Here is a 27,349-nt window from a genome sequence, read left to right as displayed (position 1 = left end):
AGTAAAATATCTGGTACAAAGAAACCATATTTTACAAACATCTTGTGTGTTCTAAGCATTCAGACTTAGATGAGAACTGTTTCAATTTTTCTTTTTATTATAACATGAACTAAATTTAAGAAATTAGTCTTTTGACTTTATTTCCCAGAGTTGTTAGATCTAAATGACAATATAACTCATTATGAAAATATACTGAAAAGTACAAGAGCTGATGTAAAATGGTAATCAAGGTTCCAGGTATCAAGGGATTAGAGTAAGTGAAGAATGAAACTGGTCAGGCTGTAGTCTGACAGACACAGGATGCGCTGGTTTAGCATGGTGCCATCAAGGAATAGGAAGACCATCAAATGTGTGGTGGTAAGTCACAGTGTGAGAAACATTGCCTCAGGCAACTTCCTACCCTCTTTTTTTTTTTTTTTTTGTAAATTAGTTTTTCTTCATTTAGTAACTTAGGTTTCTCTTTTAACATTTTAAAATTAAGTCATCAAACAGGAGTCATTTTTACAGGTAAGGTAAATCACAGGATAATGTATTAGGAAAATTTTGTTCCTTTTTAAATCAAAAAGCCTTCAGATGGTCAGGGATTGATGGAGTGGGGATGACAAATATACATTTCAGATTTTCATCACCAATGAAAAAATACAGCATTTTTATAGACTTAAAACTGTCAGTGCATTTAGATTTTGGTGAAGGAAAATTTAAAATACCTCTATAATAATACAATGTTAATAGAAATTGGCCATGTATTGAGGTCATTTTAGTGAGCTACCATCATGTAAATATAAGAAAAGTAATTTCTTGGTCCAAATCAGTGAAACTTTAAAAAAGATTGTCTCTAGAGAACATTTTTTGAGAACAATGTTTTTTCAGACACATTCTGATACTCAAATTAACTTTATAACACAATTATAGATTAACCTTTTAATTACATTTTTCTTAAAAAGCTGTGAGATTTCCATTTCTTCGGGAGACATTTTCACCACTGTGTTGTTCAATTCCACAGGTTAAGTTTTCTTCATTATTACTAAGAACTTCATACATGTTAGACAGATTGCCATTCATTGCTTTTTCATCTTGTCGAAAAGACACAGGGAGACTTGCTAGAGTAAAGCTGACATCTTTAAAGGCATGCAACAAGAATATTCCCACAATGATTGTAAAGAAGCCACTCAAAGTACCAATGACATCATCAACAGGCATATCTTGCCACTCCTTAAAAAGAATAGCTGAACAAGTTAAAACTGATGCTGTAAAGAATACATAATATATTGGAGTCACAATGGAAGTGTTGAATATATCCAGAGCCCTGTTCAGGTAATTAATCTGTGTGCTTACACAGACTATAAGGCTCAGCAGCAGAATCCAGGCCAGGGGATGTCGCAGCACAGGCTTTCCAGCAAACAGCTCTTTGATAGCAATGCCCAGGCCCTTAACACAGGAGACTGAAAATGCTCCAATTACAGAGCAGATTGTTATGTACACAAGAATGTTTGTCCGTCCATGGCGAGGTCCCACCACGAAAATTAAGATCAATGACACAATGACCACAAGTGTTGCAAAGACCACAAAACCTGGAGGAGGCAAGAAAAGGCTTATTTTAGTAATGGTGTAAGTATTAAAAGAAACCCCTGAGAATCCAAAACTCAATACAAAGGAGAAAAGGTGTGTCCCTAAAATAAGTATTAGATTTCTTTTGCTACCCTAGCAAAAGCACACACATAAAAATTTAGTTAAATGTATACACTGGAAGCACCATAACGTGCTTCATATTCACAAATTGTTATACCACTAACATTTTTAACATAGTATCTCAGGCCCCATGATAATTAGACCATAGGAAACATCAGAATGATTCACAGCCACCTATTCTAGAAGATCTTACTACTTCCTACCCACTGGAATGCTCTAATTCCAAGAATGGAAATAATCAGAAACTAGTGGAGAGAAATTATGAGATGATCTTGAACACTCAACAATTTATAGATGCTGAAAAGAACAGCAGTTATAAAGTTCATCCTAAAAGGAGTAAATTTTTTAAATATTTAGAGACAGTATTTAGAGACAAACACTGGGGTAAACAGCAAATCAATAAGAGAATCTGAAAAGTATTGTCAGGGTTCTCATTGAATATGGAGAACTGAACTTAGCAAACAACTGTGTAGCACCATGGGCCAGGCACTTTTCTCAGAAATTTGCACTGATTAATTCATTTAATCCTCACAACTACCCAATAATATCAATACTATCATCTGCATTTTAAGATGAGGAAATTGAGTAGTCACTCCTTAAACTCTGCTAATAAATAAATAGTAATAGGATTCTTAAAGAAGCAAATGTACAAAAACAAGAACAGGTAAAGGAGATGACAGTAACATTATGGAAGCCAAAAAGCAGAAGATAACTCATAACTGATAAAGCATATCCATGAAAGCTGAATCCCACATCAGCAGTGATCAAAGACTAGAATGTAACTCAGTTTGCAGCACAGAACTTTCCAAAGATACAATGTATCTCTGGAAGTGGGGTTAAGGGGAGACTGAGAAACAGGAGGCCTGGCTGAAAGTCTATTAAATTATGATCCCAGAATCCCTGCTCAGTTCTGAACATCTGAGTGACTGTTCTTCCTTCCACAGTGAACTGGAGGACTCTGGGCCAGTTGAGTATGAAGGTACCACACTAACACAGAACTTTAGGGTAAGGTAAATGTCTATGCCATTGACTCCCCCTGTCCCACTCAACTCCCAGGACTCAGGCAGCCAAGGAGGAGACTTTGCTGGGGATTTGACAAGCCCGACATTCAGAAGGCAGCCAAGGATCACCAGGAGAGGCACCAAAACAAACAGAAAAAAACAATGGTGAAATACCAGAGAAGCAACCAGAACTTGAAGGGGCAAAATTGGGAGAAAAAAGTAAGGTCCACACTCATCTCTCTGCTTTCTCCTTTGCAATGACTGCCAGTTCTAGAGTAGGGAGTAAGGATGGGCATAAAGGCCAGCAGAAAGTGGTGACTTGAGGCATGTGGAAGTTTCAGTAGACTAGGCAAAAATAAACCTTGGAATTTTGGGCTGCCTAAGCAGCTAGGACACAATGGACCAAGATTCCAGAAAGGAAGGAACTGAAGACAAGTGAGCCCAAATTTCTATGTGCAACTCCCCTTAAGGCATTTGTAGGCACAGAAGCTGCACGTGCCTAGGTTAGAGAAGCCAAATGGACAGCCTGGTGAAAAAGCAAGAGAGCTGAGTGAAGAGGCCTGCAATCTTGGAATGCTAACACAGACACTGCCATTCAAAGTTCACCAAGGTGGAAGGTCCAAGTAAACATCCCAGGCTATCAGCTGAGAGAAAAGGACTTTGATCAAGAATATAAGCAAAATGGAAAGACACCAGCCCCTAAAAAGATAGAAGCAACACTTTAAGTTAAAAGTAATCTGTACTTGTATCTGCCCGACAGAAGAAATTTAGGTTCTCTCTGAAAGAATAAAACATCATTTAGAGCCTTTACACTTTTTAATATTGTATGTCCAGCATTTAACTGGAACTGCCAAAAGACAAAACTAAATGACTGAAAACAAAAGAAAAAATGGAGCCCACAAATAATCTTGACGTTGAAGTTTGCAGAAAAACTTTAAAATAACCAGGACTCTCTGAGGACTTGCTGCTTACCACCATGCATGTAGTTGACCATACATATATGTGAAATGTTGAGAGGGTGAATTTTGTGTTGTGTTTTTTTGGCACACACACACACCAAAGAATAAAAGCAAGCTCTTGGAAATTAAACATGAAATAGCAGAAATAAAAAGTCAAAGAGCTGTAAGACAAAACTGAGGATATCTCCCCGGACACAGAGCTAAAAGGAAAAATGGTAAAAACAGGGAAAATATATATAAGAAAAGTCATGGTACAATCAAGGAAGTCCAATCAACAGAAGAATAAGAATTTCACAAAGAGAAAACAAAGAAAATTAAAGGACAAACTGATTTCCTAGAGTGAGATACACATTTCCAGATTTAAAAAAATCCATCAAGTATCTGGGACAATGGATAAAACTGGCCCACAGCTAGGTACATCAGTGGAAAATTTCAGATGACAAGAGCAAAGACGACATCCTGAAGGTTTCTAAAGATAAAAGATGGGTCACATATTAAAGATAAAGAATCAACTGTGTTTGATTTCTTAGCAGCAACACTGGAAGTGAGAAGACAATGAGGTCACATAGATTAAAGGCATTTTTATATATACAAAGTCTCAAAAAGTCTCATCTCTTCTGTGCCTTTCTTCTCTCCTACAACAGTGGCTCCAACCAAAATGAAGGAGTAAAACCAGGATTCAGAGCCAAGAAAAAATAGAAAGTGGAGGGGATCCTCTACAATGCTGATGAAGGAAAATCTAGAATGACAAATGTGCTAGCACCCTCAAGATACCAGTCTAGACTAAGGCCAAAAGAGTCTCTGGCAGAGATTTCCAGAAGAGATGAAACTGCAGAATACCTAATGTGTTTGAAATTTCTGAGGGGAGAATTAAGACCACCGGAGAAAAGCTTCAAGATGGACTGGTATATTCACAGAAAAGTTATCAAACAATATCCTTATTAGTAAAGGAGAAGAAATCACAACATATCATATGTCTAAACTGGGAATAAAAGTTATGTAGTGATTATAAATAAATCACTTACACGGAACTAAGTACATTCAACAGGTAGTAGATATAACAGATGATGCCTAAAGCCAAAGAGACTAGCAGCAATATGAGCACGTTATTTATAGACAAAGAGTTAAAAGAACAAAATAAACAAGGGTTTAGGGGCTGATAGGGGAGGAAAATGACCACTATTTTTCATAATAAGCTATGTAGAACAATTTGTCTCTTTACATGCACATAAAATTTTAGTTAAAATAAAAACTAAATAAAAAAGCAAACTAGTAAGACTGATACAGCTTTTATTATTTCTTACCTGGATCTCCTAGCTTGTGAGACATTTCATTTAGAGTCTCGATCTCCTCTTCTTTTGGAGCATGAATGACCATAACTGTAGATCCTAGAATACTTAGCAACCATCCAATTTTCCCATGAAGATTAAGTCTTTCATTTAGAAAGTATGAAGAAAGAATGGCACTAAAATGGTGGAGAGGAGTGTGGAACATTAAAATAATCACACTTTTTTCATATTTAAATATCAACACAACTCAGAATTTTAAGTTATTAAAAAACTAAAACACTGTGAACTTGTAAAGATTCTGGCTTTCAGACAAAGCTAAAATGAAAGTTTCCAGAGAAACATTGGTTTCATCATACACTAAACCAGCATAGTTACCGTATTTCTACTGTAGAAAATATGAAACTTACAATAAATGGAGCTGTGGCACAAATTTATAGCATTTTATAGCATTTATAGCCTAAGAATATAAGTCCAAACCCAAATTTTATACTTAAAATTGGCTCAACTTTATTTATCCATACTGGTTGATGCATACTTCCTATGTGTTCGTGTAATAATTTGTCTATTAATTAAATCATCAAGTTTAAAAATTTTTTTGATGTTTATTTGATAAAGAGAGCATGAATGGGGAAGGGGCAGAGAGTGAGGGAGACACAGAATCCGAAGCAGGCTCCAGGTTCTGAGCTGTCAGCAGAGCCCAACACGGGGCTCAAATCCATGAGCTGTGAGATCAAGACCTGAGCCAAAGTCGGATGCTTAACCCACTGAGCCACCCAGGTACCCCTAAGTTATCAAATTTTAATACATTATAGCCAGTTTAATCCAAATCTAAAAATATATATAATGTAAACCTATAAATATAATGGTATAATATACAGAAAATTCAGGGTAAAAGACAATGTACCATAATATATCATTATATATTACATAGTATCTTGAAAAATTATGTAATTTGCATATAATATCAATTTATATATATATACAGACTATTTGGGGGAGAAAAATTAAAAGAAAACTTATTAATCAACTTTGAGAATAGTAGCCCAAATCCAACTTCAACTATTAGGGGCTAAGCTAATTAGCTATTGGGGCTAAGCATTAAGATAACAAAAAGGACAAATCTTGGACTGCTCCAAATGAGTACCCTGAATCAGGCTTCAGAGGCACATAATCTTGCACCAAATCACTGATTTTCTGTAGTAGGTATAAAAACTGATTTATCATCAACCATCATCTATCAAAGTGTACATGTCTCATATGATAATGTTCCAACAAGTCCAACTTGAAATTTTAAAAAATTGTAATAAAAGTAGAACTATCATTGGCTCTGAATACAAGCAAGAAAAGCATAGATGCATTTTCTCTCCCAAATCGACAGCATGCCTATGCACAAAAGATAACCCTTTAAAAGCAAATTAATACACAGCTTAAAAAAAGTTCTCAAGATTGTTTAAATATAAATTATTCTGAGCATGTATAATTAGATGGTACTGAATACTTCATGGACTAAAATACCAACTGCTGTTTCTACATATGAAATGTAGTGTCCTTACCTTACTAGGACGCTGAGAGCTCCTAACGGAGTCACTAGGGTGGCTGGTGCAAAGGCATATGCAGCAAAGTTGACCACCTCACCTGCTCCCACTTGGGAGATAGATAACAAAAGAAACTCAGGAACAAATCACTCAAAATGGAAATGCCTGCATTTTATTTTCATTTAGAGTTGACCCATGAACTGAACAGGAGTTTAAACTTTGTCCACTTACATGTACATTTTAACCACTGTAGATGTATTCTGTATGATCTTAATATTTTCTCTAGTTTATTAAGAATACAACGTATGATACATATCACATACAAAATATATGCTAATTAACTATGTTGTTGGTTAAGACTTCTGGTCAATAGCACACTAATAGTAAAGTTTTTAGGGAGTCAAAAGTTATTTGTAAACTGTCAACTGCACAGGGGGTTGGTGCCACTAACTCCCATGTTGTTGAAGGGTCATACACTCATACACACACACACACATATAATAATGTACTATTTATATATTATGTACTATATATATAATATATATTATATATGTATATATATTATGTACGATTTCAATTGTATTTAGCAATTTATTTTCTCCCAGCTATTCAAAGGTTCTTCTGTAAATTATCAACACTAAAGTTCCAACTAATTAGAAACAAATCTGTAATTTTAACTGGAAGAGACCTAATTTATGCTTACAGATTTTTTAAAATAAAATTTTGATACCTATATCCTATGACAACAAACACAAATCAATTAAAAGCAGCTAAAACTGGTGTAAAAGCACTTCTCCCAAGTCTTTTTCACTAGCTTTTTCTTTTTTTATTTTTAAAAAAAAATTTTTTTTTTTTTTAACATTTATTTATTTTTGAGACAGAGAGAGACAGAGCATGAACGGGGGAGGGTCAGAGAGAGGGAGACACAGAATCGGAAACAGGCTCCAGGCTCTGAGCGGTCAGCACAGAGTCCGACGCGGGGCTTGAACTCACGGACCGCGAGATCATGACCTGAGCCGAAGTGGCCGCTTAACCGACTGAGCCACCCAGGCGCCCCAAGCTTTTTCTTTTTTTAAAACCCAACTCTTATATTCGAAGGACATCCTTAGGTACCTACAATGTTCCAGATGCTGTTGTAGGATCAGGAAATGCAGCAGTGAGCAAAACAAAGATACTGTTCTCCTAAAATTTACATTTTGTGAGGGAAAACAGGCAAAATAAAGGTCAAGTGATTAGCCACGCAGTGTAGAAAAACAAAGTGACAGAAAGGAATGGAGTGCTGCTGAGGGCAGGATCGTGGTGCCAAACATGGGCACTCTGATAGGAAACTTTTAGACAGTCTGGTCTGAAGTGAAATATTTACCTGCAGCTATCCGGGGGGGAGAATGTCCCAGTCAGGGAGTACAGCAAAAAAACCCTCTGACTCAAGGCAATGTCTGGCATGTCTGAACAGCAAGGAAGGCAGGACAGCTCCAATAGAATGAGCAAGGGGAGAGTAGCCCAGGAGTCAGAGGTAGCCAGGGCCATATGGCACAAGTCCTTTGTGAGTCCTGACAAGGATTTCATCTAAATTGAAAGGCCACTGGGGAATCTTATGCAAGGGAAGGATGTGATCTTATAGAAAAAGATCACTCATGGCTACTGTTTTCCAAAATGGTTATACCAAATTTCACTTAGTAGAGTAACAGAGCTCCCTTTGTCCCACTTGGTGGTACTGTCAGATTTAGAAGTTTGCTAATCTGTTAATGGGGAATGGGATTATTTTATTATTCTTCCAATTTGCATTTCCCCTTTTCATGTGTTGGACAAAGGAAATCTTTTAAATTTTTTTTTTTTTTTTTTTTTTCAACGTTTATTTATTTTTGGGACAGAGAGAGACAGAGCATGAACGGGGGAGGGGCAGAGAGAGAGGGAGACACAGAATCGGAAACAGGCTCCAGGCTCCGAGCCATCAGCCCAGAGCCCGACGCGGGGCTCGAACTCACGGACCGCGAGATCGTGACCTGGCTGAAGTCGGACGCTTAACCGACTGCGCCACCCAGGCGCCCCAAGGAAATCTTTTAATGGAGAAGCTGGTCAACTTTTTTTTCCTGTCTGCCAGTAAATCTATTTGTTTTCTCTTACTGATTTGAGGTAAGTTTTTATATATTTTGGATGTAAATCTTCTGTGGGTTAAAAATTGCCCTAGGCAGGAGAGTCTTTGACAAGGTGGAGGGGAGTGAATCCAGAACACAGATGGAGGGGCTAGCCTAAGCAGGAGGAGGACGTTTTTCTTTGTAACGAGAAAAAGGGATGAGAAAGAAGGTAAGATTTCAGATTTGGTGTGGGAAATGGAGGGAGTTCTTAATGGCTTTTATGATCTCTCTGAAGTAGAAGGCCTACCACTATTTGAGAGTGTGGAAGCCAGTGGAGTTGGAAGAGGAAAATAGAAGGTTTAAAACAGACTCACTGGTATTTCTTTTTAAGTTTATTTATTTATTTTGAGAGAGAGAGACAGACAGACAGACAGACAGACACTCCCAGGCAGGCTCTGTGCTGTCAACACAGAGCTCAACGGGGGGAACTGTGAGATAATGACCTGAGCCAAAATCAAGAGTCAGATGCTTAACCAACTGAGCCAGCCAAGTGCTCCTTATTTTATTTTTTAATGTATATGTATTTGCAACCCCCCTCTCCCCCAAGACTCACTGATTTTTAGGGCAATTGAAACTACGCTGCATGACACCGTAACAGTTGATGTATGTCATTATACGTTTCTCCAAACTCACAGAATGTACATCAAGAGTGAACCCTAATGTAAATTATGGACTTCGGGTGATTGTTATGTGTCAGTGTAGGTTCATCAACCGTAGAAAGTGCACCACTCTGATGAGGGGTACTGATAATGGGAGAGGCTATAAATGTGTATGGGCTGGGAGCATATGGGAAATCTCTGTCTTCTCCTCAATACTGCTTTAAACCTAAAACTGCTCTAGGTTAACTAAACAACAACCAGAAAAAAAATAAAAATAAAAATTTCCCTAGGCATGTAATAGAGTGTGCTAAAAAAAAGCCCTGGAACTGGAGGAGTTTCAGAATATTGGAAAGTCACAAGGACATTATGAAATGGAACTAGTGGCAAAGAGGTGCTATCTGGAAAAAGAGGAATGTGAAAAAATTAAGAGTTTTTATCCAAGGTAAAGCAAGTGCCAGAAGAAAACATCACAATAAAGTTACAACAGCTAAAAGCTGAGGCAATATCAAAGAATAGCTTTGTAAATGAAATCATTTCACGAATCAAAGTTACATGAGAAAGTCCCATCAAAGGAACAAATATTGATAAGCTATTGTTTGGAATACTCTTGTATTGTTTTATATCAACCCTTTTTCCCACAGTGTTGACAATTTGATATCCATGAGATATCAACTTAATATTTAGTAATATTTTGAGTTAAATCAGCAAAATATTAAAACCATTTTTTTGCCACATTCTGTAATTTGCCTTGTCATTCTTTTAAACTCTTGATAGTGCTTCCTACAACTTGCTTGAGAAATGTTATTTTTTAATTTTAATTCCAGTATAGTTAACATACAGTGTTGTTAGTTTCAGGTGTTCAATATACTAATTTGACAATTCTATACATTTATTCACTGCTCATCTTTAAGTGTACCTTAAAAATTTTTTTTTTATTTTTTAGAAAGAGCACAAGAGTGGGGGAGAGGGGCAGAGGGAGAGAAGAGAGCCACAGAGCTTGATCCCACAACTCCAGGACCATGACCTGAGCCGAAATCAAGACCAGGACGCTCAACGGACTGAACCACCCAGGCACCCCTTAAGTGTACTCTGAATACCCTTCACCTATTTCACCCATCTCTTATATGGGAGATCTTTCTTTAAATTCTTTATCCTTCAAATTCTTTAGTGTTCTCTTTCACATTTAAGTTTATAAACCACCTAAAGTTTTTATGTATGGAGGTAGAAATCAAATCTTATTTTTTTCCATATGGATTGTTACAATAATATATACTGAAAAGCACATTTCTCTATTTCAATATCATCTTTGCAATAAATATACTGTTTTTGGGTTTTAGGGTTTGCCATTCTTTTCTATTGGTCTATTGTGTATTTTGGCACAGTACCATACTCAGTGTAGCTTCATAATAAATCTTAATACCTAGTAGAGTAAATCCTTTCACCTTTTGTTAAGAATATCTTTGCTTTAGGGGCACCTGGGTAGCTCAGTTGGTTAAACAGCCTTCGGCTCAGGTCATCATCTCATAGTTCCTAAGTTTGATCCCTGCACCGGGCTCTGTGCTGACAGCTCAGAGCCTGGAGCCTGCTTTAGATTCTGTCTCTCCCTCTCTCTCTGCCCCTCCCCCGCTCACATTCTGTCTCGCAAAAATAAACATTAAAAAAAAAAGAGTATTTCTACTTTACTTGGACTTCTGTATTACCATTCAAATTAAAAAAAAAATTTTTTTTTTTCTAACGTTTATTTATTTTTGAGACAGAGAGAGAGCATGAACGGGGGAGGGTCAGAGAGAGAGTGAGACACAGAATCTGAAACAGGCTCCAGGCTCTGAGCTGTCAGCACTGAGCCCCACGCGGGGCTTGAACTCACAGACTGTGAGATCATGACCTGAGCTGAAGTCAGACGCTTAACCGACTGAGCCACCCAGGCGCCCCTCAAATTTTTAAATCAACTTACCATGTAGCACATAAGCACATAGGTTTTAAAAGGAATAGCACTTAACCTGTCACTATGGAGAGGAATGTTGACTTTCCAATAAGGAATCCTTCAATCCATGAAAATAATATATCCTTGTATTTGTCTTTTTCTCAATAAGATTTCATTTTTTCCATCAGTATCTTTCTCATCTTTTGTTAGATTTAGAATTAAATAATTCTTGTTTTTAAGAATTATATGCAAATGACACCATTTTAACATTTCATTTTCTAATTGTTGCTGATAATAAACACAGCTAAGTTTTGTATGTTGACTTTGTAACCCAACACCACTTTGCTAAATCTTAATTTTATAATTTATCTGTATATAATTTGGAATTTTTATACCCACAATCATACAATCAGTAAATAATAAGTTTATATATTTCTTTCTATTTCCACCCCTTTACCTTACTGCATTTATTATGAAATTCTTTCAGGATATTGAAGGAGTAACGAGAAGTCATTTGTTTGTTTCCAGTTTCAAAAAGAAAGCCTTCAATATTTCATTTTGGTGCTTATTTTGATTGTTCTGGTTTCACTGGTCTTGAAATGACTTATTTGAAATGGTTTTTTAGTTATGAATAGTTGAATAAAAATTCGGTAAACTGAAATGATGCTTTTTCTGAATTTATTAACATCATTAATTACAGTGATTGGTTTTCCAAAGTTATGCCAACTTTACCCCCCTAAAATAAATCTAGTTTGTTCATAATTTATTTAGGATTTTTGTATATATGTTCACAAATGAGACTAGACTATTTTTCCTTTCTTATACAGAGTCAAGTTTTGGTATTAGGATTATACTAGATTTTTAAGAAGAGTAGGGGAATGTATACCGTTTTTTCTATTATTAGGAAATTATTCCATTGCAATTATTTCTTTTAAAAATAGGGGCGCCTGGGTGACTCAGTTGGTTAAGCATCTGACTTCCGGTCAGGTCATAATCTTGCAGTCCCTGAGTTCAAGCCCCACGTCGGGCTCTGTGCAGACAGCTCAGAGCCTGGAGCCTGCTTCAGATTCTGTGTCTTCCTCTCTCTGCCCCTCCCCTGCTTGCACTCTGTCTCTCTCAAAAATAAACATTAAAAAAATTTAAATAAATAAATATATAAATAAATAAATAAAATTGACCACAGAACTTGCCAATGAAACCATCTGGGCCCAGGGCTTAATGTATGCAAAGGTTTTAAAACTATAGACCCAACTGTACTAAGTTAGTAGAAATCTGCCTATTTTATCCAAGTTCTTATATTTACTGAGATAAAACTGTTCAAACATCCTGTTGGTATCTACAAAACTCTAGTTACATTACCAGCTATTCTGCCTTCTCTATTTCTCCATCAGTTTCAACAAAAGGTTTATCAATTTCATTTAGATCATAAACCCAAATGTTGGTTTTAATACCTTTTGTTTTCTATTTAATTTTAGCTCTTCTCTTTACTTCCTTCTACATTTTCTTCTTTTTTTCTTGAACTAGATGCCTTACCTTTCTTATTTTTAATTATATTTATTTAAAACTGTAAATTTTAATAATTTCAGTAATAGTCCACAAGTTATGATATTTTGCATTGGGCACCAACATACTATTTTCTAATTTGAACATATTTTCTATTTTCATTCTGACTTCTTTAAACCATGGAGTACATAAGTGTATTTCTAAACTTCCACACATAGGGATTTTTATGTATTCTTTTTGTTACTGATTTCTAAGGTAATTATAATGATCTATGAAAACACTCCATTAAATCCTTTGAAAACTTTAAGACTGGCTTTATGGTCTAGCAAATAGTCCATTTGTATAAATATTCTTTCCATATGCCCTTGAAAACAATGTAGATCAATGACATGTCCAAAAAGTTTGTTAAATTTGCTCTTCAAATGTTCTATAGACTTAACAATTTTACTCTGCTTACCCTATGAGAGTGTTATATTAATATTTCACCATATGGTGTTGGATTTGTCTATTTCCCCTGTTCCTGTGTCAACTTCTGCTTTTAATATTTCAAGGCTATATTATTAAATAAAGTTAGAACTGTTAAAGCTTCCTGAGAAGTTGAACCTTTTATCTTTATGCTTTGAATTATATTTTACCTAGCATACTCTTCAATCTCAACTTTCTTCAGGTGTTTTTCCATCTTTCTCTTTCAGCCATTCTATATCCTTGTTTTACAAGTACATCTTGTAAAAGACATGTAGTTAATTTCTATTTGTTTTTATAATTCCAATACAATAATCTTGTCCTGGTTTCCATTCTTAGCAGCACCTGACTCTGACCCTTATTAGCCCAATTCAAAAGTTCACTCTCTCTCCTACCTACCTGCTCTGAAGTCTGCAATTACATCTAGAGCAGAAGTGTCTTCAGCTTATCATTCTGAGCTTTATGCCTTTCTCTGATCTTGGCTAGGTAATTCATTACATGTTGGATCTTTCATGTTTCTAAGAGTTTATATTCTATCCAACCTTTTAACTTGTTTTCAGCAAATCTTATCAGTTCATCTTCAAAACAAAATCCAGTATTTTACCACTTCTTAACACGCTCACTGCAACTCCCTTGGGTCCATGCCATCACCACCTCTTACCTGATTATTTCAATAACCTCCCACCCGGTTTTCTTGCTTCTTCCCCTATGTGGTCTATTCCTCAACACAGCAGCCTGAGAGACCTTATTAAAATCTAAAGCATATCATGTCACCCCTTTGCTCAAAAGTCTCCAGTGACTTCCCACACATTAAAGTCAGAGTCATTTCTGTGATGTACAAGACCCACCCTCATTACTTCCCTGAATTTATCCCCTGCTACTTCCCCCACATTCACTCTCTTGCTGTTCTTGCCTCTTTAATGTTACCTGAGGCTTTAATAATCCAGTGCTGCATTAATAAAGCACTCCAAAATGTGGCAGTTTAAAAGACAAGCCATATTTTCTAATAGTCAAGATCTCATGGTTTCTCATAACTTCTATTGGTCAAGACTTCAGAAAGGGATCAACAGGTACTTCTCACTCAGGGTTTTTCAAGAAGTTTATAGTCAAAGATATAAGCTGGGGCTGCAGTCATCTGAAGGCTGGATTTCCCTCAGTAAGCAACCCAAGCAATCAAGGCAAAGCCACAGGCTTTTGGTGACTTGGCCTCAGAAGCCACACATTACAACTTCTTTTGCATCCTATCACCACACTGGGCCAGCACTAATTCAGTGTGAGAGGATTATACAAAAGTGTAAATACCAGGGGGCAAAAATCATTCTGAGCTATCACACTTCAAAAGGTCAGATTTGCTTCACCTCATAGCCTTAATATTTACTGTTTCCTCCTGCTTAAAACATTCCTCCCCCAAATATCCATATGGCTAGCCCCCTCATTTCCTTTATATCTTTTATCCATCTATCCTTCACATCCCTTCCCTATCTTACTCCTAGCAAATGTTAGCATTTGTCACTAACACACACATTTTAATTTCTTTATCTTGTTTATTATTATTTGTCTTCCATCTAGAATGTTAAGTCTTATGTGCATAAGGATTTTTCCGTTTGTTTCAACAGTTTATCTCCAGCGCCTACAACACCTGGCATACAAGAAACAATCAGTATTTGTTGAATGAATAGTCAAATCAGTCTCTTTGTTATTTCAACTGCTCTTAAACTTATAAGAACATTTACATAATTTAATCCTGAATACTTTGAAGGCTCAGTGAATTAAATATCATTTTTTATGTACTTTTTAGCGCCCCTCTATGCACTTTTTTAAAGGTAATCATCAAAATAAGCATGGACACTCTTATCAAATGGATACCTGTTTTCCAATTTGGAATGAAAGTCAATGAAGGGGGAGGAATTAAAAATGGGATGTTTTCTACAATCTTTTTTTTTTTTTTAAGTTTATTTATTTATTTTGAGAGAGAGAAAGAGTGCGCAAGGAGGAGTGGGGCAGAGAGAATTCCAAGCAGGCTCCACACTGTTGGAGCAGAGTCAACAATCCCACCAACTATGAGATTACAACCTGAGCTGAAACAAGAGTCAGATGCTTAGCCAACTGAGCCACCCATGTGCCCCTCTATGATCTTTTACTATCAAATTTATCTTCTTAAACTGAGAATTTAAAAAAACACAGGTATATTAAACATGTTTTAATCAGACAGGTAAAAGAAAGTCTTCTCATTCAAATTAAACTATTAAACTGCTTGCTAAATGACTTTTACTGGCTTAAGTTTTACATATTTTGAGTACTGTTCATTAAAAAACAAGAATTTAAGGGGTGCCTGGGTGGCTCGGTCAGTTAAGCATTCAACTTTGGCTCAGGTCACGATCTTGTGGTTTGTGAGTTCGAGCCCCGCATTGGGCTCTGTGCTGACAGCTTGGAATCTGGAGTCTGCTTCAGATTCTGTGTCTCCGTCTCTCTCTGCCCCTCCCCCACTCACTCTCTGTCTCAAAAAAACCCCCAAAAAACACTAAAAAATTTTTAAAATAAAAATGAAGAATTTAATTAGTTTTAAAATGTGCTAGTAATATGAAGCTGTACTAGTATATACAAATATTTTAATATACAATTATATTTTCTTGAAATGTTCTCTATACATACTTGATAGCAATCCAGCCCACCACAACCATTCTTTAAGATATGCATGGCCACCTTGACCTGTGAATGAAAAAATATTTCACTTTTTGGGAAGATTATCAGACTCTTATAAATTTATGACAACTATTAGCTATGACAGATTTTAAAACATCTTATTTGTTGATGATTATTACTTTGAATAAAGGTTCCATCATGATTTCTTAGATAATATTTTTATGATTTTCTTAGAAAAGAGGATGAGGATAATGAAAATGTTACAATTTTTAGGTTTGCACTATACTACAAACCTCATTCCTTGAGTGAAGTAATTAAATTAATCCTTATATTCAGTCCATACTTCATTCTTTTGTTTCGTGAACTCAGCTTCAATAAACCAAGTAAAGAAAATGAACCAGTAAGTAGTAGTCCAGCTTCAAATGAATTAGTCTGAAAGTGGATAAGCCATATAGGTGTGGGTTAGCCCCATTTATGAGGCAGTTACCTTGGAGAAAGGGGTCTTATATTGACCATACATAAAAAGTTAAGCATTAATCACAGTCTGGGGCTGCTAGGATATTCACCCTCCTTTTCTACTTGACTTTCTTCCCAATAAAAATAATAAAACCAGGAAGCAACTGGTACTTAAGCCATTGTCCAAAAGAAAAAGCCAATGCAAATGAACTCTTTGATAAACATATCCATCATGGACAATGCAAGTACCTGTCTTAGGACAAGAATGAGGAATATACTTGTTCACGTAGTATATGCCAATACTCTCTCCTTTGCCTACTAACCTCTAATAGAGGCTACTATTTTAAGATGGTTTGACTAGCTCTGGCCATAAAGATGGCACAGGAAAGAGGGAGAAGGTGTTTTGTTTTGTTTACTACCAAAGCAGGTCTTCCTGTGAGGTCAGAACCAGACCTAGAACTAAAGCAGAGACTGAGTGATGAAACACGGCCAGGATGCAACATAATGCTGTTGTGAATGCGCCAAAGTCAGAGTGGGGGTTCAATCATAACAAGTATCCCCCAAGATCTTGCCTTCAGATTTTGATTCTATTCATAAACCCTTATTTCCTTCTCTGCAGAAATATCAAAATTTTAAGATAAGACTGGATGCTAATAGGGCACTGGTCCTTATTTCCACTTTGAAAGTAACTATAGGAGTGAACAGCTAGCTTATTAATGACATTGTCTCACTTTTATTTTTCTCATTACAAAGTAACTGATGTTTGATTCTCTATAAACATTTACAAGGCTTGCATAGTTCAAAGTTTCAAATATACTAACTAGGAATTAAGATGTGGTCATCTACCATCAAGAACCTGAGTAAACAAGCATACACAGATATCATTTCACAGTCACATAGGGCATAGCCTACCTGCTCTCATGGAGCCTTTTCTGGCAAGGCGCAGAAGACCTTTTTTTTTCAAAATGAAACTCCCGCCAATGAAAATGCTGGAGCTCATAGCCAATCCCAAACCAATGTAAAAGTCATATTTTCCACGCCCCTGGATCATTTCGTTTGTTACTGAAGTTCTTTAAATCACACTGATTACAAAACAGAGAAACCGCTGGTGCTAGAGGCAGGGTTATGCAGTCTTCAAATCTAAACAATGCAAAACAAGACAAGATTTTCAGAGAATGATAGTGATAGTCCAAATGCAACTCAAAAATTTACTCCATTTCTCTTCTCATAAAGGAATATTTTCATTACTACTATTGATAATATATTTCCTATTTATAATTTACCACTAATGTAATTATCTCTCTTCCAGTTATGGCAAAAGATAGGATCATGATATAAACCCATACTAAAAAATCAAACTCATGGAATCAGGGAACAGACTGGTGGCTACCAGAGCCAGGGATAGAGGAGTGACAGATATGGGTATAACATAAAGAAGTCTGGGGGTATAATGTACAGCATGGTGACTACAGTTAAAAATACTGTGTTGTACATTTGAAAGTAACTAAGATCTTAAAAGTTCTCATCACAAGAAAAAATTTATAATTGTGTGAAGTGATAAATGTTAACTGAATTTATTGTGATCATTTTATAACATATACATATATGTAATCATTATGTTGTATACCTTAAGCTAATATAATGTTATATGTCAGGGATAACTCAACAAAACTGAAAAAAATTATGGGAATGCAAGCTGGTGCAGCCACTCTGGAAAACAGTATGGAGGTTCCTCAAAAAACTAAAAACAGAATTACCCTACAACCCAGCAATTGCACTACTAGGCATTTATCCATGAGATACAGGTGTGCTGCCTTGAAGGGACACATGCACCCCAATGTTTACAGCAGCACTATCAACAATAGCTAAAGTATGGAAAGAGCCCAAATGTCCATCAATGGATGAATGGATAAAGATGTGGTGTGTATATATATATTTATCTACCACATGTATGTATACACACACACACACACACACACACACACACACACACACACACAATGGAGTATTACTTGGCAATCAAAAAGAATGAAATCTTGCCATTTGCAACTACGTGGATAGAACTGGAGGGTATTATGCTAAGTGAAATTAGAGAAAGACAAAAATCGTATGACTTCACTCATTTGAGGACTTTAAGAGACAAAACAGATGAACATAAGGGAAGGAAAACAAAAATAATATGAAAACGGGGGGGGGGGGACAAAACAGAAGAGACTCATAAATATAGAGAACAAACTGAGGGTTACTGGAGGGGTTGTGGGGTTTTCTACTCCTGAAATCACTGTTGCAGTATATGCTAACTTGTTTGGATGTAAATTTTAAAAAATAAAAAAACAAAAAAACCAGACCTCATCTGAACAGGCAAGACAGCCAGAGATTGTATACCATGTGCATGGTACTATCTATGCAAAATATGGTAGAGGAATATCTGTAGGTTAAATAAATACTGTTGAAGCAGTAAGAAAAAAAAAAAAAGAAAAATAATACACTAAATTTAAAAATTTAAATTAATTTTATAAACTCTAGTTTCATATTTAAATAATGGTTCCAGTCTTAGTTGACAGTCCAAAGTAACAAAACTTTGCTGTTAAGAAAAAATATTCTACAGAATGAAAATAAATCATAAAAATATACAAATTTAGTTCATAAATACATTTACCAGTTTCACAACATGTCCTTTTTAAATAATCTACACAGAGAAACTCAAAATTTTCTCACCCATACACTTTCTTCTTTGAAATCTATGTAGATATAAACAGATGGTTATTTATTTGTTATTTAGCCTATTTGGGGGTGTGTAGAAAGAAAACAGCTTCCACATTATTTTGTTAGCGGAGGATGATCATTCTAACAGACAGATGTTTGCCATAGTGCAAGTGTGATACTGATGGACTTTTTGGAGAACATGAGGGCCATGGACCTAGAGGGCTCAAACCCTAAGACCAGACAGAGAGCAGAGGCTTATCAAAGACATTTCAAATGTCACTCATGAACTCTGCTAACAAATGAACTAAAGCAAAGTGCAGAAAGTAGAGGGAAAGATATTACTCAGCAAGAAGGTTTATGATTAGTTATAACTTACTGCCAGCCCAACTTTCTGGTAGGTCTTGAGATTTTTTGTCCCACAAATTAACTACTGAGTTCCAGAACTAATCTACAATTCAGTCAGGATCCTCACTCATTAACACTGGCCCACTAGCCAGCTTTTTCCATTGTTCAGGTTATGAGATTCTGGCTTTTAGCAAAAGCATCATAACTCTAACGACCTAACCCCTCAATTGCTTTATCCATTCACTCAAACAGTATTTACCAAACATAAGCATTAAGCATTATGCTAAGCTCTATGCATAAAATGGTGATAGCTAAATTTTAGTCTTCCATGGGAGACAAACAAAAGACAGTTAAATAAAGGGTGATAATGTTCTGTAATAATGGTAAAAAGGGGCCAAAGGGGCCAGTGTTTAGATTTGCCTGTTGAGTCACATTATGGTTCCCAGAACCCTTCATAAGAACAGTACTTCCCAACCCATTGATTTGGGGCTTGGCTCCGTGGCTTATGCTGGCCAATGGGGGGAAGGTGTAAGTGACAGGAGTGCCAGTTCCAAGTCTAGACCTAAAGAGGACCTTTATATTTCTGCTTGCCCCTTTGCACCCTGCCATCACCCTGTGCACAGCCAAACACAGAGTCATCCCTGCTGACTTAATGAACCATGAGTACGATCATAAATAAATGCTACATGCCACTGGGATAACTAACTTACACACCTAAACAGACGTACTACAGATAAATATAAAATTCCCATCAGATTTTTGAAAAACCAAAACTTGTCTGCAGAAATGGGGATCAGTGGTAAAGATGGGTGGCAGGCAGACAGGGGTTCATTGTATTATTCTACTCTATGTACTATGTATGTTTGGACGTTTCCATATTAAGGTTTTTTAAAACACATGTTGCAGTGCTCAAGAGCTGCAGAGACGTCAGGAGAGAAACAACTAACAAGTCCCAAAAGCAAAGTCACCCCACAATCTAGGATAAGATAATATTGAAACATGGAAAGAACATAAGACACTCAAGTCAGGGAGGTGCTCCGAGTTTTATAAGTATCAGTCACATACAATATGGATGAGATTAGCTGTCTAATTGAAACCTTTCCAGAACTGATCTTTCTCATAAGGATTTGGAGAAGTATCCCTAGTCCTCTGAATGCCACTCCTAAGGGAAGAAAATGCATTGAGAAAGGTCCAAGGCAGGGAATTTGGAAGATTCAGTCCTGCCTCTAGCTGGGTGCATGACCTTGGTTGAGTCGCCACCTTAACAGAGACACATAAGAAAAGAAAGAAGCTAAAGAATCTGTAAAGTTATTGATTTCCAAATTTCAAATAAACTATTGGTCTCTTTATGTGGTAGCCCCAAACTTCAACTTAACTTCAGCTTGCCTTTGGAATAATTCTGGACTGTGACCATCAGTTATGTACAGAGACATAAACATATGCAGGGAGGGGGGAGGCAGAAAATTTGGGAATAAAATGGTTAGCAGAAAGAATTACTTCTATAGACTGTAAGGGCGCCTCGGTGGCTCAGTGGGTTAAGTGTCATCTTTGGCTCAGGTCATGATCTCGCAGTTCATGAGTCTGAGCCCCACGCTGGGCTCTGTGCTGACAGCTCAGAACCTGGAGCCCGCTTCAGATTCTGTCTCCCTCTCTCTCTGTCTCTCCCTAGCTCATGCTCTGTCTCTTTCGAAAATAAACATTAAAATATATAGAGAGAGACTATAAAAAGATTATGACAACAAAAAAAGTGTGCTTAATGGTATTCCCAGCACACTCTAAATGACTCACTTAACCATGTTTATGACCCAGTCTTCCTCACTAGACTGCCAGATGCTGGGCTCCTACAGCTTCAAAATATGTCTTAATATCGGTTTTCTCAGTGAATATAGATGAATGGAATAATTATAATTGGCCCTAAAAATAAAGCTGTATCATTTAGATCAGCTTCCTAAAATGTAACAACTGTTTTTACAGTGTATAAACTTACAAACTGTAAAAAGTTGTCAAAGTATGCTGGGAAGTGATAGTGTTATATGTAAGTGAAAATGCAAAGGTAACAGTAAAAAGTCTGGGAAGATGGGAGTAAAGAAACCTAGCTACCAAACACACTTCAGCCCACTCTGCATTCCAATGAACAAGGATCACCTAATAGTCATCAAAGCACCCCCTAACTTAAAATCAGCTCCTTTAACCATTATCATCATGAAGCACTGTTCTTAATTATCATTCAAATTCTACTGAGGAAGTGACTACCTAAAGTTCTTTGGTCCACAAACCTCCCTTTTAAAAGTCTGAACAAGCTGATTTATATTTTGAATATTCTGAAATCTATAAAATATAACTTTGTTACCTACATAGATGATACCCATAAACAAGTCAGGTTTAGCTACAGTTCCAATCCAATAGCTTCACAAATCCAAATTCAGACTTCACTTACATAAAGCTCATTTTTTAATTTTTTTATTTTAGAGAGAGACTGCAGGCACACTCACAAGCAGGTGAGAGGGACAAAGAGAAAGAGAGAGAAAGAGAGAGAGAGAGAGAGAGAGAGAGAGGGAGGGAGGGAGGGAGAGAGGGAGAGAGGGAGAGAGGGAGAGAGGGAGAGAGAGAGGGGGAGAGGGAAGAGGGGGGTAGAGGTTGGAGAGGGGAGGAGGAGGGGAGAGTACACCTTAAGCAGGCTCCATGCTCAATGCAGAGCCTGGCGTGGAGCTCGAATTCACGAACCCGCGAGATCATGACCTGAGCCGAGGTCAGACGCTTAACTGACTAAGCCACCCAGGTGCCCCTGAAATGGATTGTTTTATTCTTGAGTATACTATGAAGTAGGGCCAGGTTTAAAGACAGCTAAACAAGAAAACTTAGTATGTTTCACTTCAACTATGTTCTCAAATCAGAGATGACAAGCTTCAGGTGATAATGTGCCCATCCTACCTCTGACAGGGACCAGGTAGAAGGTCCCATCCCATTCTCCTCTCCTCTAGCTGTTACATTATTTATAGTGTGGTCATCTGTTCAGTAAACATATGCGGAGCAGCTCTAATATGCCAGATGTTGGGGTTATAAAGATGATTTGATCACAAGTCCCTGACCTCAAGGATTCCACAGCTGAGTAAAATGATCTGAAGTGACCCATTTTAATTTTAAGCACACTTTTAAAGGCTCTTAGAATTTCCAAATTGTTCTTTCTGAAGTTTAATTTTCAAAGGTGATTTTACTTTTACGAATATTTATAACATTAACTTTCATTAAATACAAGTTATGTTAAAAATGAAATAAATATATCTTAAAGAAAATAAAGTTTTGAAACTGGTCCACCTTCTTCTAAAATATGGAGAACATGTAACAGGAAAAGATGGGACTAGTATTCTACCATCTATAAGATAAGCTGATACTAAGATTTGCTTTGCAAAATGACTAACAGTAGGCAACGCAATTACCAAAGTCATATACTTTTTAAAAATATACCAACAGAAGTACATTTACAGCTTTAAACTTGTCACAGCATTTTTGACATTTTTCACAAAACCTTGAAAGGTATGTGGTGAGGGCCCCATGAAGAGAAAACAGGCCCCATGAAGAGATGTCAAGCAACTTCTCAAGAAGTGGGTAGGTAGCAGAACCAGTGCTAGAATCCAGCCTTTTGCCTTTCCCACTGGAGTCTCCATTTAGACCCAGAGGTGGAACACAAGGAAGTAACAGCTCCAACCAGGCTGTCAGTGTAAATCATCATCTGCCCAATCTGCTCCTCCTTGTATTCTGACCATGGCTTCACCATCCTCATTACCCAAACTGGATACAAGGGCCAAGAGTACCATATGGAGTATACCTTTGTGAAATACAGCCTCATATCTCCATGGCTCTCCCAATCCTCATTCAGCTTCAACAATGATGCTATCACACTGCTCTATAAAACACATCTGTGCTATCTCATTCTCCTGCTTAAAACCTTAGAATGGCTACCCAATGTTTACAAAAAGAAGTTCAAATTTTGTAATCCTCTAACACCTTTCACCATTTGTTCCCAACCTAACTTTTAAATCTTATTTCCCTATACTATAATTCACATACCCTATGATACACCAGAGGTCAATATACTGCTGTCATTCTTACCTACTCCTTCTCCTCCTCCATACCTTTGTTTATATTCTCCCTTCATCTTAAAAAAAAAAATTATTTTTAATGTTTATTTTATTTTTGAGAGAGCGAGAGAGCATGAGCAGGGGAGGGGCAGAGAGGGAGACACAGAATCTGAAGCAGGCTCCAGGCTCTGAGCTGTCAGCACAGAGCCTGACGCAGAGCTCGAACTCACGAACTGTGAGATCATGACCTGAGCCGAGGTTGGACGCTTAACCTACTGAGCCACCCAGGCGCCCCTTCCCTTTCGTCTTTTAAGGTGCAAACTCAAAATGCACCTCCACAATGAAGCCCTGCTTGAATTCCACAAACCAGAGAAATCAATCTTTTCTGAATTCCTTGGCCTTTAAACCTACACTTCTCTTTGGACACTTTTCTAGCCTATATTATGGTTACTTATGTATACGACTTACATCCCCTTCATGGTGGCTTCTTGTGGACAAGTGCTTATCTCATTTACTCAACCAACAAACACTGACATGAATATATACTATGTTCCAGGAATGGGAATATAGCAGTGAATAAAACAGACCAAAACCCTGCCCTCATGGAATTTACCTTGTGTTGGAGGTAGGGCAAGACAATTAAAAAAAAAAATAAATAATAATAATAATATTATATTGGAAGGTGGTAAATACTATGGTTAAGGGCATTGAGGAGTTGGGTTGAGGGGATTCTATTTGAACTAGTTTGGTTAAGAGGACCAGTGGAGAAGATAACACTGAGTAAAGCCCTGAAAGAGACAGGAAAAGAACAGAGCTGAGAAAAAATGCAAAGGCATGGAGGTATGAACTGTTATGCAGCTTTCCAGGAAAAGAAAGGCCACTGTGGCTGACACTGAGTGAACAAGGGTAGGCAGGATACCACAGCAGGGTATTTTTATATAAAAGAAATATCCTGAAAACAAGTGTAATTCTTTTTTATCATTTCCCTCTAAATAGTAATAGCTACTACTTACTGAACACCTATGAAGCACTGTTCCAGGTAACTGATACACATTATTTCTAATACATACAATGAGAAGAAGGTATCTTTATCCCCACCTTACAACTAAAGAAACCAAACCCCCAAGGGGTTAAATCACATGCAGAGGACCACACAGAAAGTTATACAGTCTGAAATGGAACCTAAGTGTCTACTAGACTCTACTTCTATATGGGCTGCCCACACTGAATGAAAACTAATATTAGAGTTCTTAATCTTTACTTCTGTTTGGTTTCCACTGATTTAACTTTTTCCAATCTCTTACTTTGCTAATTATTTTTAAAAAGTTTTCTTTAATGTTTATTTTTAAGAGAGTGAGAGTGAGCAGGGGAAGAGCAGAGAGAGCAAGAGACAGAATCTGAAGCAGGCTCCAGGTTCTGAGCTGTCAGCACAGAGCCCGATGCAGGGCTCAAACTCTCCAACAGTGAGATCACTACCTGAGCAAAGTCAGCCAACTTAACCGACTAAGCAACCCGGCTTCCCGCTAATTATTTTTAAAAACGGTACTTATAAATACTGCAGAACCTAAATCTCCAATCCAAATTTAGCAACATCAGTTATAAATTAAAATTTTAACTTACATGTAAGTTTAATATGGTCTCTCTTATGAAAAAAAAGGCTGGAAGAGGTCAGAGATGACTTATTCACTCTCATTTCCTTGTAAATAATACTCTTTATTCTCATTTAAAGTTTTAAACCCTGGTAGAGTAGCTCCGGCCTGGAAAGAAGAAAATACATAAGTAAGCAAAAGGACTGAACAGTTACCAAACAGTTTCAAAAATTTGGCTACTAGCCTCCATACTCTTTTTACTTACCAACATGAAACCTACTCAACCAAGCATAAACAACATAGTGCTTCAACAGATAGCTTACTGCAATGAAACAAAGATCTCTACTCTCCCATCTTACTTTTACTACTAAAAAAAAAAAAAAAAAGTACTACCTAGGTATATGGTTTATAGAGAATTTCTAAAAACAGAAAACGTAGTCCTGTATTAAACGAATTGAAAAACCTAGTGAACAAATTAAAGAGACACAAAAACAAAACTAAACGTATATAGAGTTTTTATGAAAAGGAAGGAGGGATTAAATGACTTTATAAAAGTTAGGAAATTAAAAGTCATGTTCAACGGCTGACTTCTAAAACTTGTTCAACGGTCAGTTAATATCTCCGCAGCAGCTGAAACAATCTAAAACTCACAACAAAACGAAAACTATGTGAATGAGCTGAATGAACTGGTGCCCCGACAGGGTCAAGCCAGATTTCCATAGAATTTAATAGCAACCCAATTCGCAGTGGGATTCCTTGAGGCAGGATAAGAGGAAAAGCCCTTCCATTTCACAACACACGTGTTCCCAGGGAAGAGAAAGGCGCCCCTGAAGGGCCCCTGCCAACCCAAGACCAGCAGATTCGACCACAGCCCCTTCGCCCTTGCTTGAAAGAAAAAATTAAAAACTGGCGACCTCACCCCAACTGGAGGCCGCCCATGGTCCCCTCCACTACCTGGCCCTGGTCACCTCCGCTCACACGCCCACACAGGCCGCACGGGCCGCCCCTTCTTGAGCTCGCGCGGCCAGTGCCTTAGACGCTGTCCAGTAGGAGATGAGAGCATCCAGGGCTGCAGCCGTGCGCGCCGCCTCCTCCATGGGGGAGCGCCGAGGGGAGCCTGCCCCGGATGACCCGCGACCGCCGCCGGGACCTAGAGCTGTAAGTAGCCGAGGAGAGCCTGGGCGCGGTCGAGTGACGCAAAAGGAGGCGCGCGCACGCGCAGTGCAACGCAGCAAAGGCCCGCCCCGGCCCACCTTACTGTGGATTTCCGGTTTCTTTAGCTGGCCTTGGGCTGTGGAGAGCAAAGAGAGCGGGGCGGGATGAAGGAAGGAGAGGATGCAATATTTTGCAAAGTAGGTTCGACGAGCAAGTGATTGAAGTCAAAGAACTGTGTGCTGCTTGCTTAAAATGCGAATTCCCTTACGTGGTTACCGTGTAAAGCTGCATTTTAAGCAGACTACCTAGCAATCCCTAGGGAAATGGTGCTCCGAGAGGGGAAGGAGCGGAGCTAGGGCTGGGCCAGGAGGCTGGAGGCGGGTCCCGGAACGCGGAGGTGCGAAACCAAGTGGTGGGGGCGGGATTGGGCTCCAAGTGGGGCTCTTTCTTCCCAAGGGTGACCTAATCGAAACCCGTAGAGATGGCGTTCTTTTTAGTGGTTTGGTAAAAGCGCCTTTTGAGACACTTGGAGCAGAGATGTATTTCTCATGAGATACATAGGCAACCCACTGTTAGACTATCCCGCCTTGGCTTTCTTAGAACCCACAATCATGGTTTTCTATAAAATGGACAAAGACAGAGGGCTCATTTATAAGAGGAGGGGGCGGGATGGGGTGCGACTAGCCAGGTCGGGTTATAGGTGCCAAGGTCCTCTGGGTATGTTGTTCCTGTTTCTGAATAGATTAAAAAAAAACCAAAAAACTAGTATTTGAAATGTTAATCATGTAGAATGGGATTTTTTTCTTTAAGTTTATTTTGAAAGAGAGACCACGAGCTGTGGAGGGGTGGGAAGAGAGAGAGAGAGAGATCGATCTCAAGCAGGCTCTGCACTGTCAGTGCAGAGCCTGAGGTGGACTTGAACCCATGAACCATGGGATCAAGACCTGAGCTGAAATCAAGGGTCCCATGACCACCAACTGACCCAGGTGGAGGCGGGGGGGGGGGGGATGTTTTTTAAGTGAGTGCTTGTTGAACCAGAAAATGTCAAATATAATTTGCTCTTTTCAGACTAGTCTAATTGGACTACACAGCCCTTACACTCTGGTTTTGTTATAAGTGACTATGCAGCCACTAATTTAAAAGTTTTTAATCTTTTGTGAGCTTGGTAACCAGCTAATCGTGCCATTTTAGAACTGACTCAGAGGGCCTTTTTTGCTTATTTCTTTGGTCTCAGCCAAATTCTAGCTGGATTACATAGCCAAATAAGGAATTACATTACA

General features: G+C 37.8%; 1 protein-coding gene across 4 annotated transcripts; it reads right to left on the bottom strand.

The window, feature by feature from the left end:
* Positions 1-74: 74 nt before the first annotated feature.
* NIPA2 (NIPA magnesium transporter 2) lies at positions 75-26,107 on the bottom strand. Of its 4 annotated transcripts, none has more exons than XM_030317595.2 (7): positions 25,869-26,107; positions 24,946-25,082; positions 17,108-17,335; positions 15,749-15,805; positions 6,492-6,582; positions 4,954-5,114; positions 75-1,571 (listed from the first exon to the last, which is right to left on the bottom strand). In XM_030317595.2, exons 3-7 carry the CDS (start codon positions 17,244-17,246, stop codon positions 937-939), a joined length of 1,083 nt encoding a protein of 360 aa, XP_030173455.1. In that variant the 5' UTR covers positions 17,247-17,335; positions 24,946-25,082; positions 25,869-26,107; the 3' UTR covers positions 75-936. The 4 variants fall into 4 exon arrangements, with proteins under 4 accessions (XP_030173455.1, XP_030173456.1, XP_030173457.1 ...); XM_030317596.1 differs by having other exon boundaries at positions 25,834-26,076; XM_030317597.1 differs by having other exon boundaries at positions 25,883-26,076.
* Between the last annotated feature and the right edge of the window lie 1,242 nt (positions 26,108-27,349).

The sequence above is a fragment of the Lynx canadensis genome, chromosome B3, assembly GCF_007474595.2.
Source record: "Lynx canadensis isolate LIC74 chromosome B3, mLynCan4.pri.v2, whole genome shotgun sequence".
Taxonomy (NCBI): domain Eukaryota; kingdom Metazoa; phylum Chordata; class Mammalia; order Carnivora; family Felidae; genus Lynx; species Lynx canadensis.
This window is presented reverse-complemented; position numbering and strand designations above follow the sequence as displayed.

What these genes read in the sequence shown, in the direction of transcription:
- NIPA2 (XM_030317595.2), bottom strand. Translation starts at nt 17,246, where the DNA reads ATGATCCAGGGGCGTGGAAAATATGACTTTTACATTGGTTTGGGATTG. An exon ending in AAAAGGCTCCATGAGAGCAG is followed by an intron (nt 15,806 to 17,107) that starts GTAGGCTATGCC and finishes TTTCATTCACAG; the next exon opens with GTCAAGGTGGCCATGCATAT. An exon ending in GCTCTCAGCGTCCTAGTAAG is followed by an intron (nt 5,115 to 6,491) that starts GTAAGGACACTA and finishes CCACCATTTTAG; the next exon opens with TGCCATTCTTTCTTCATACT.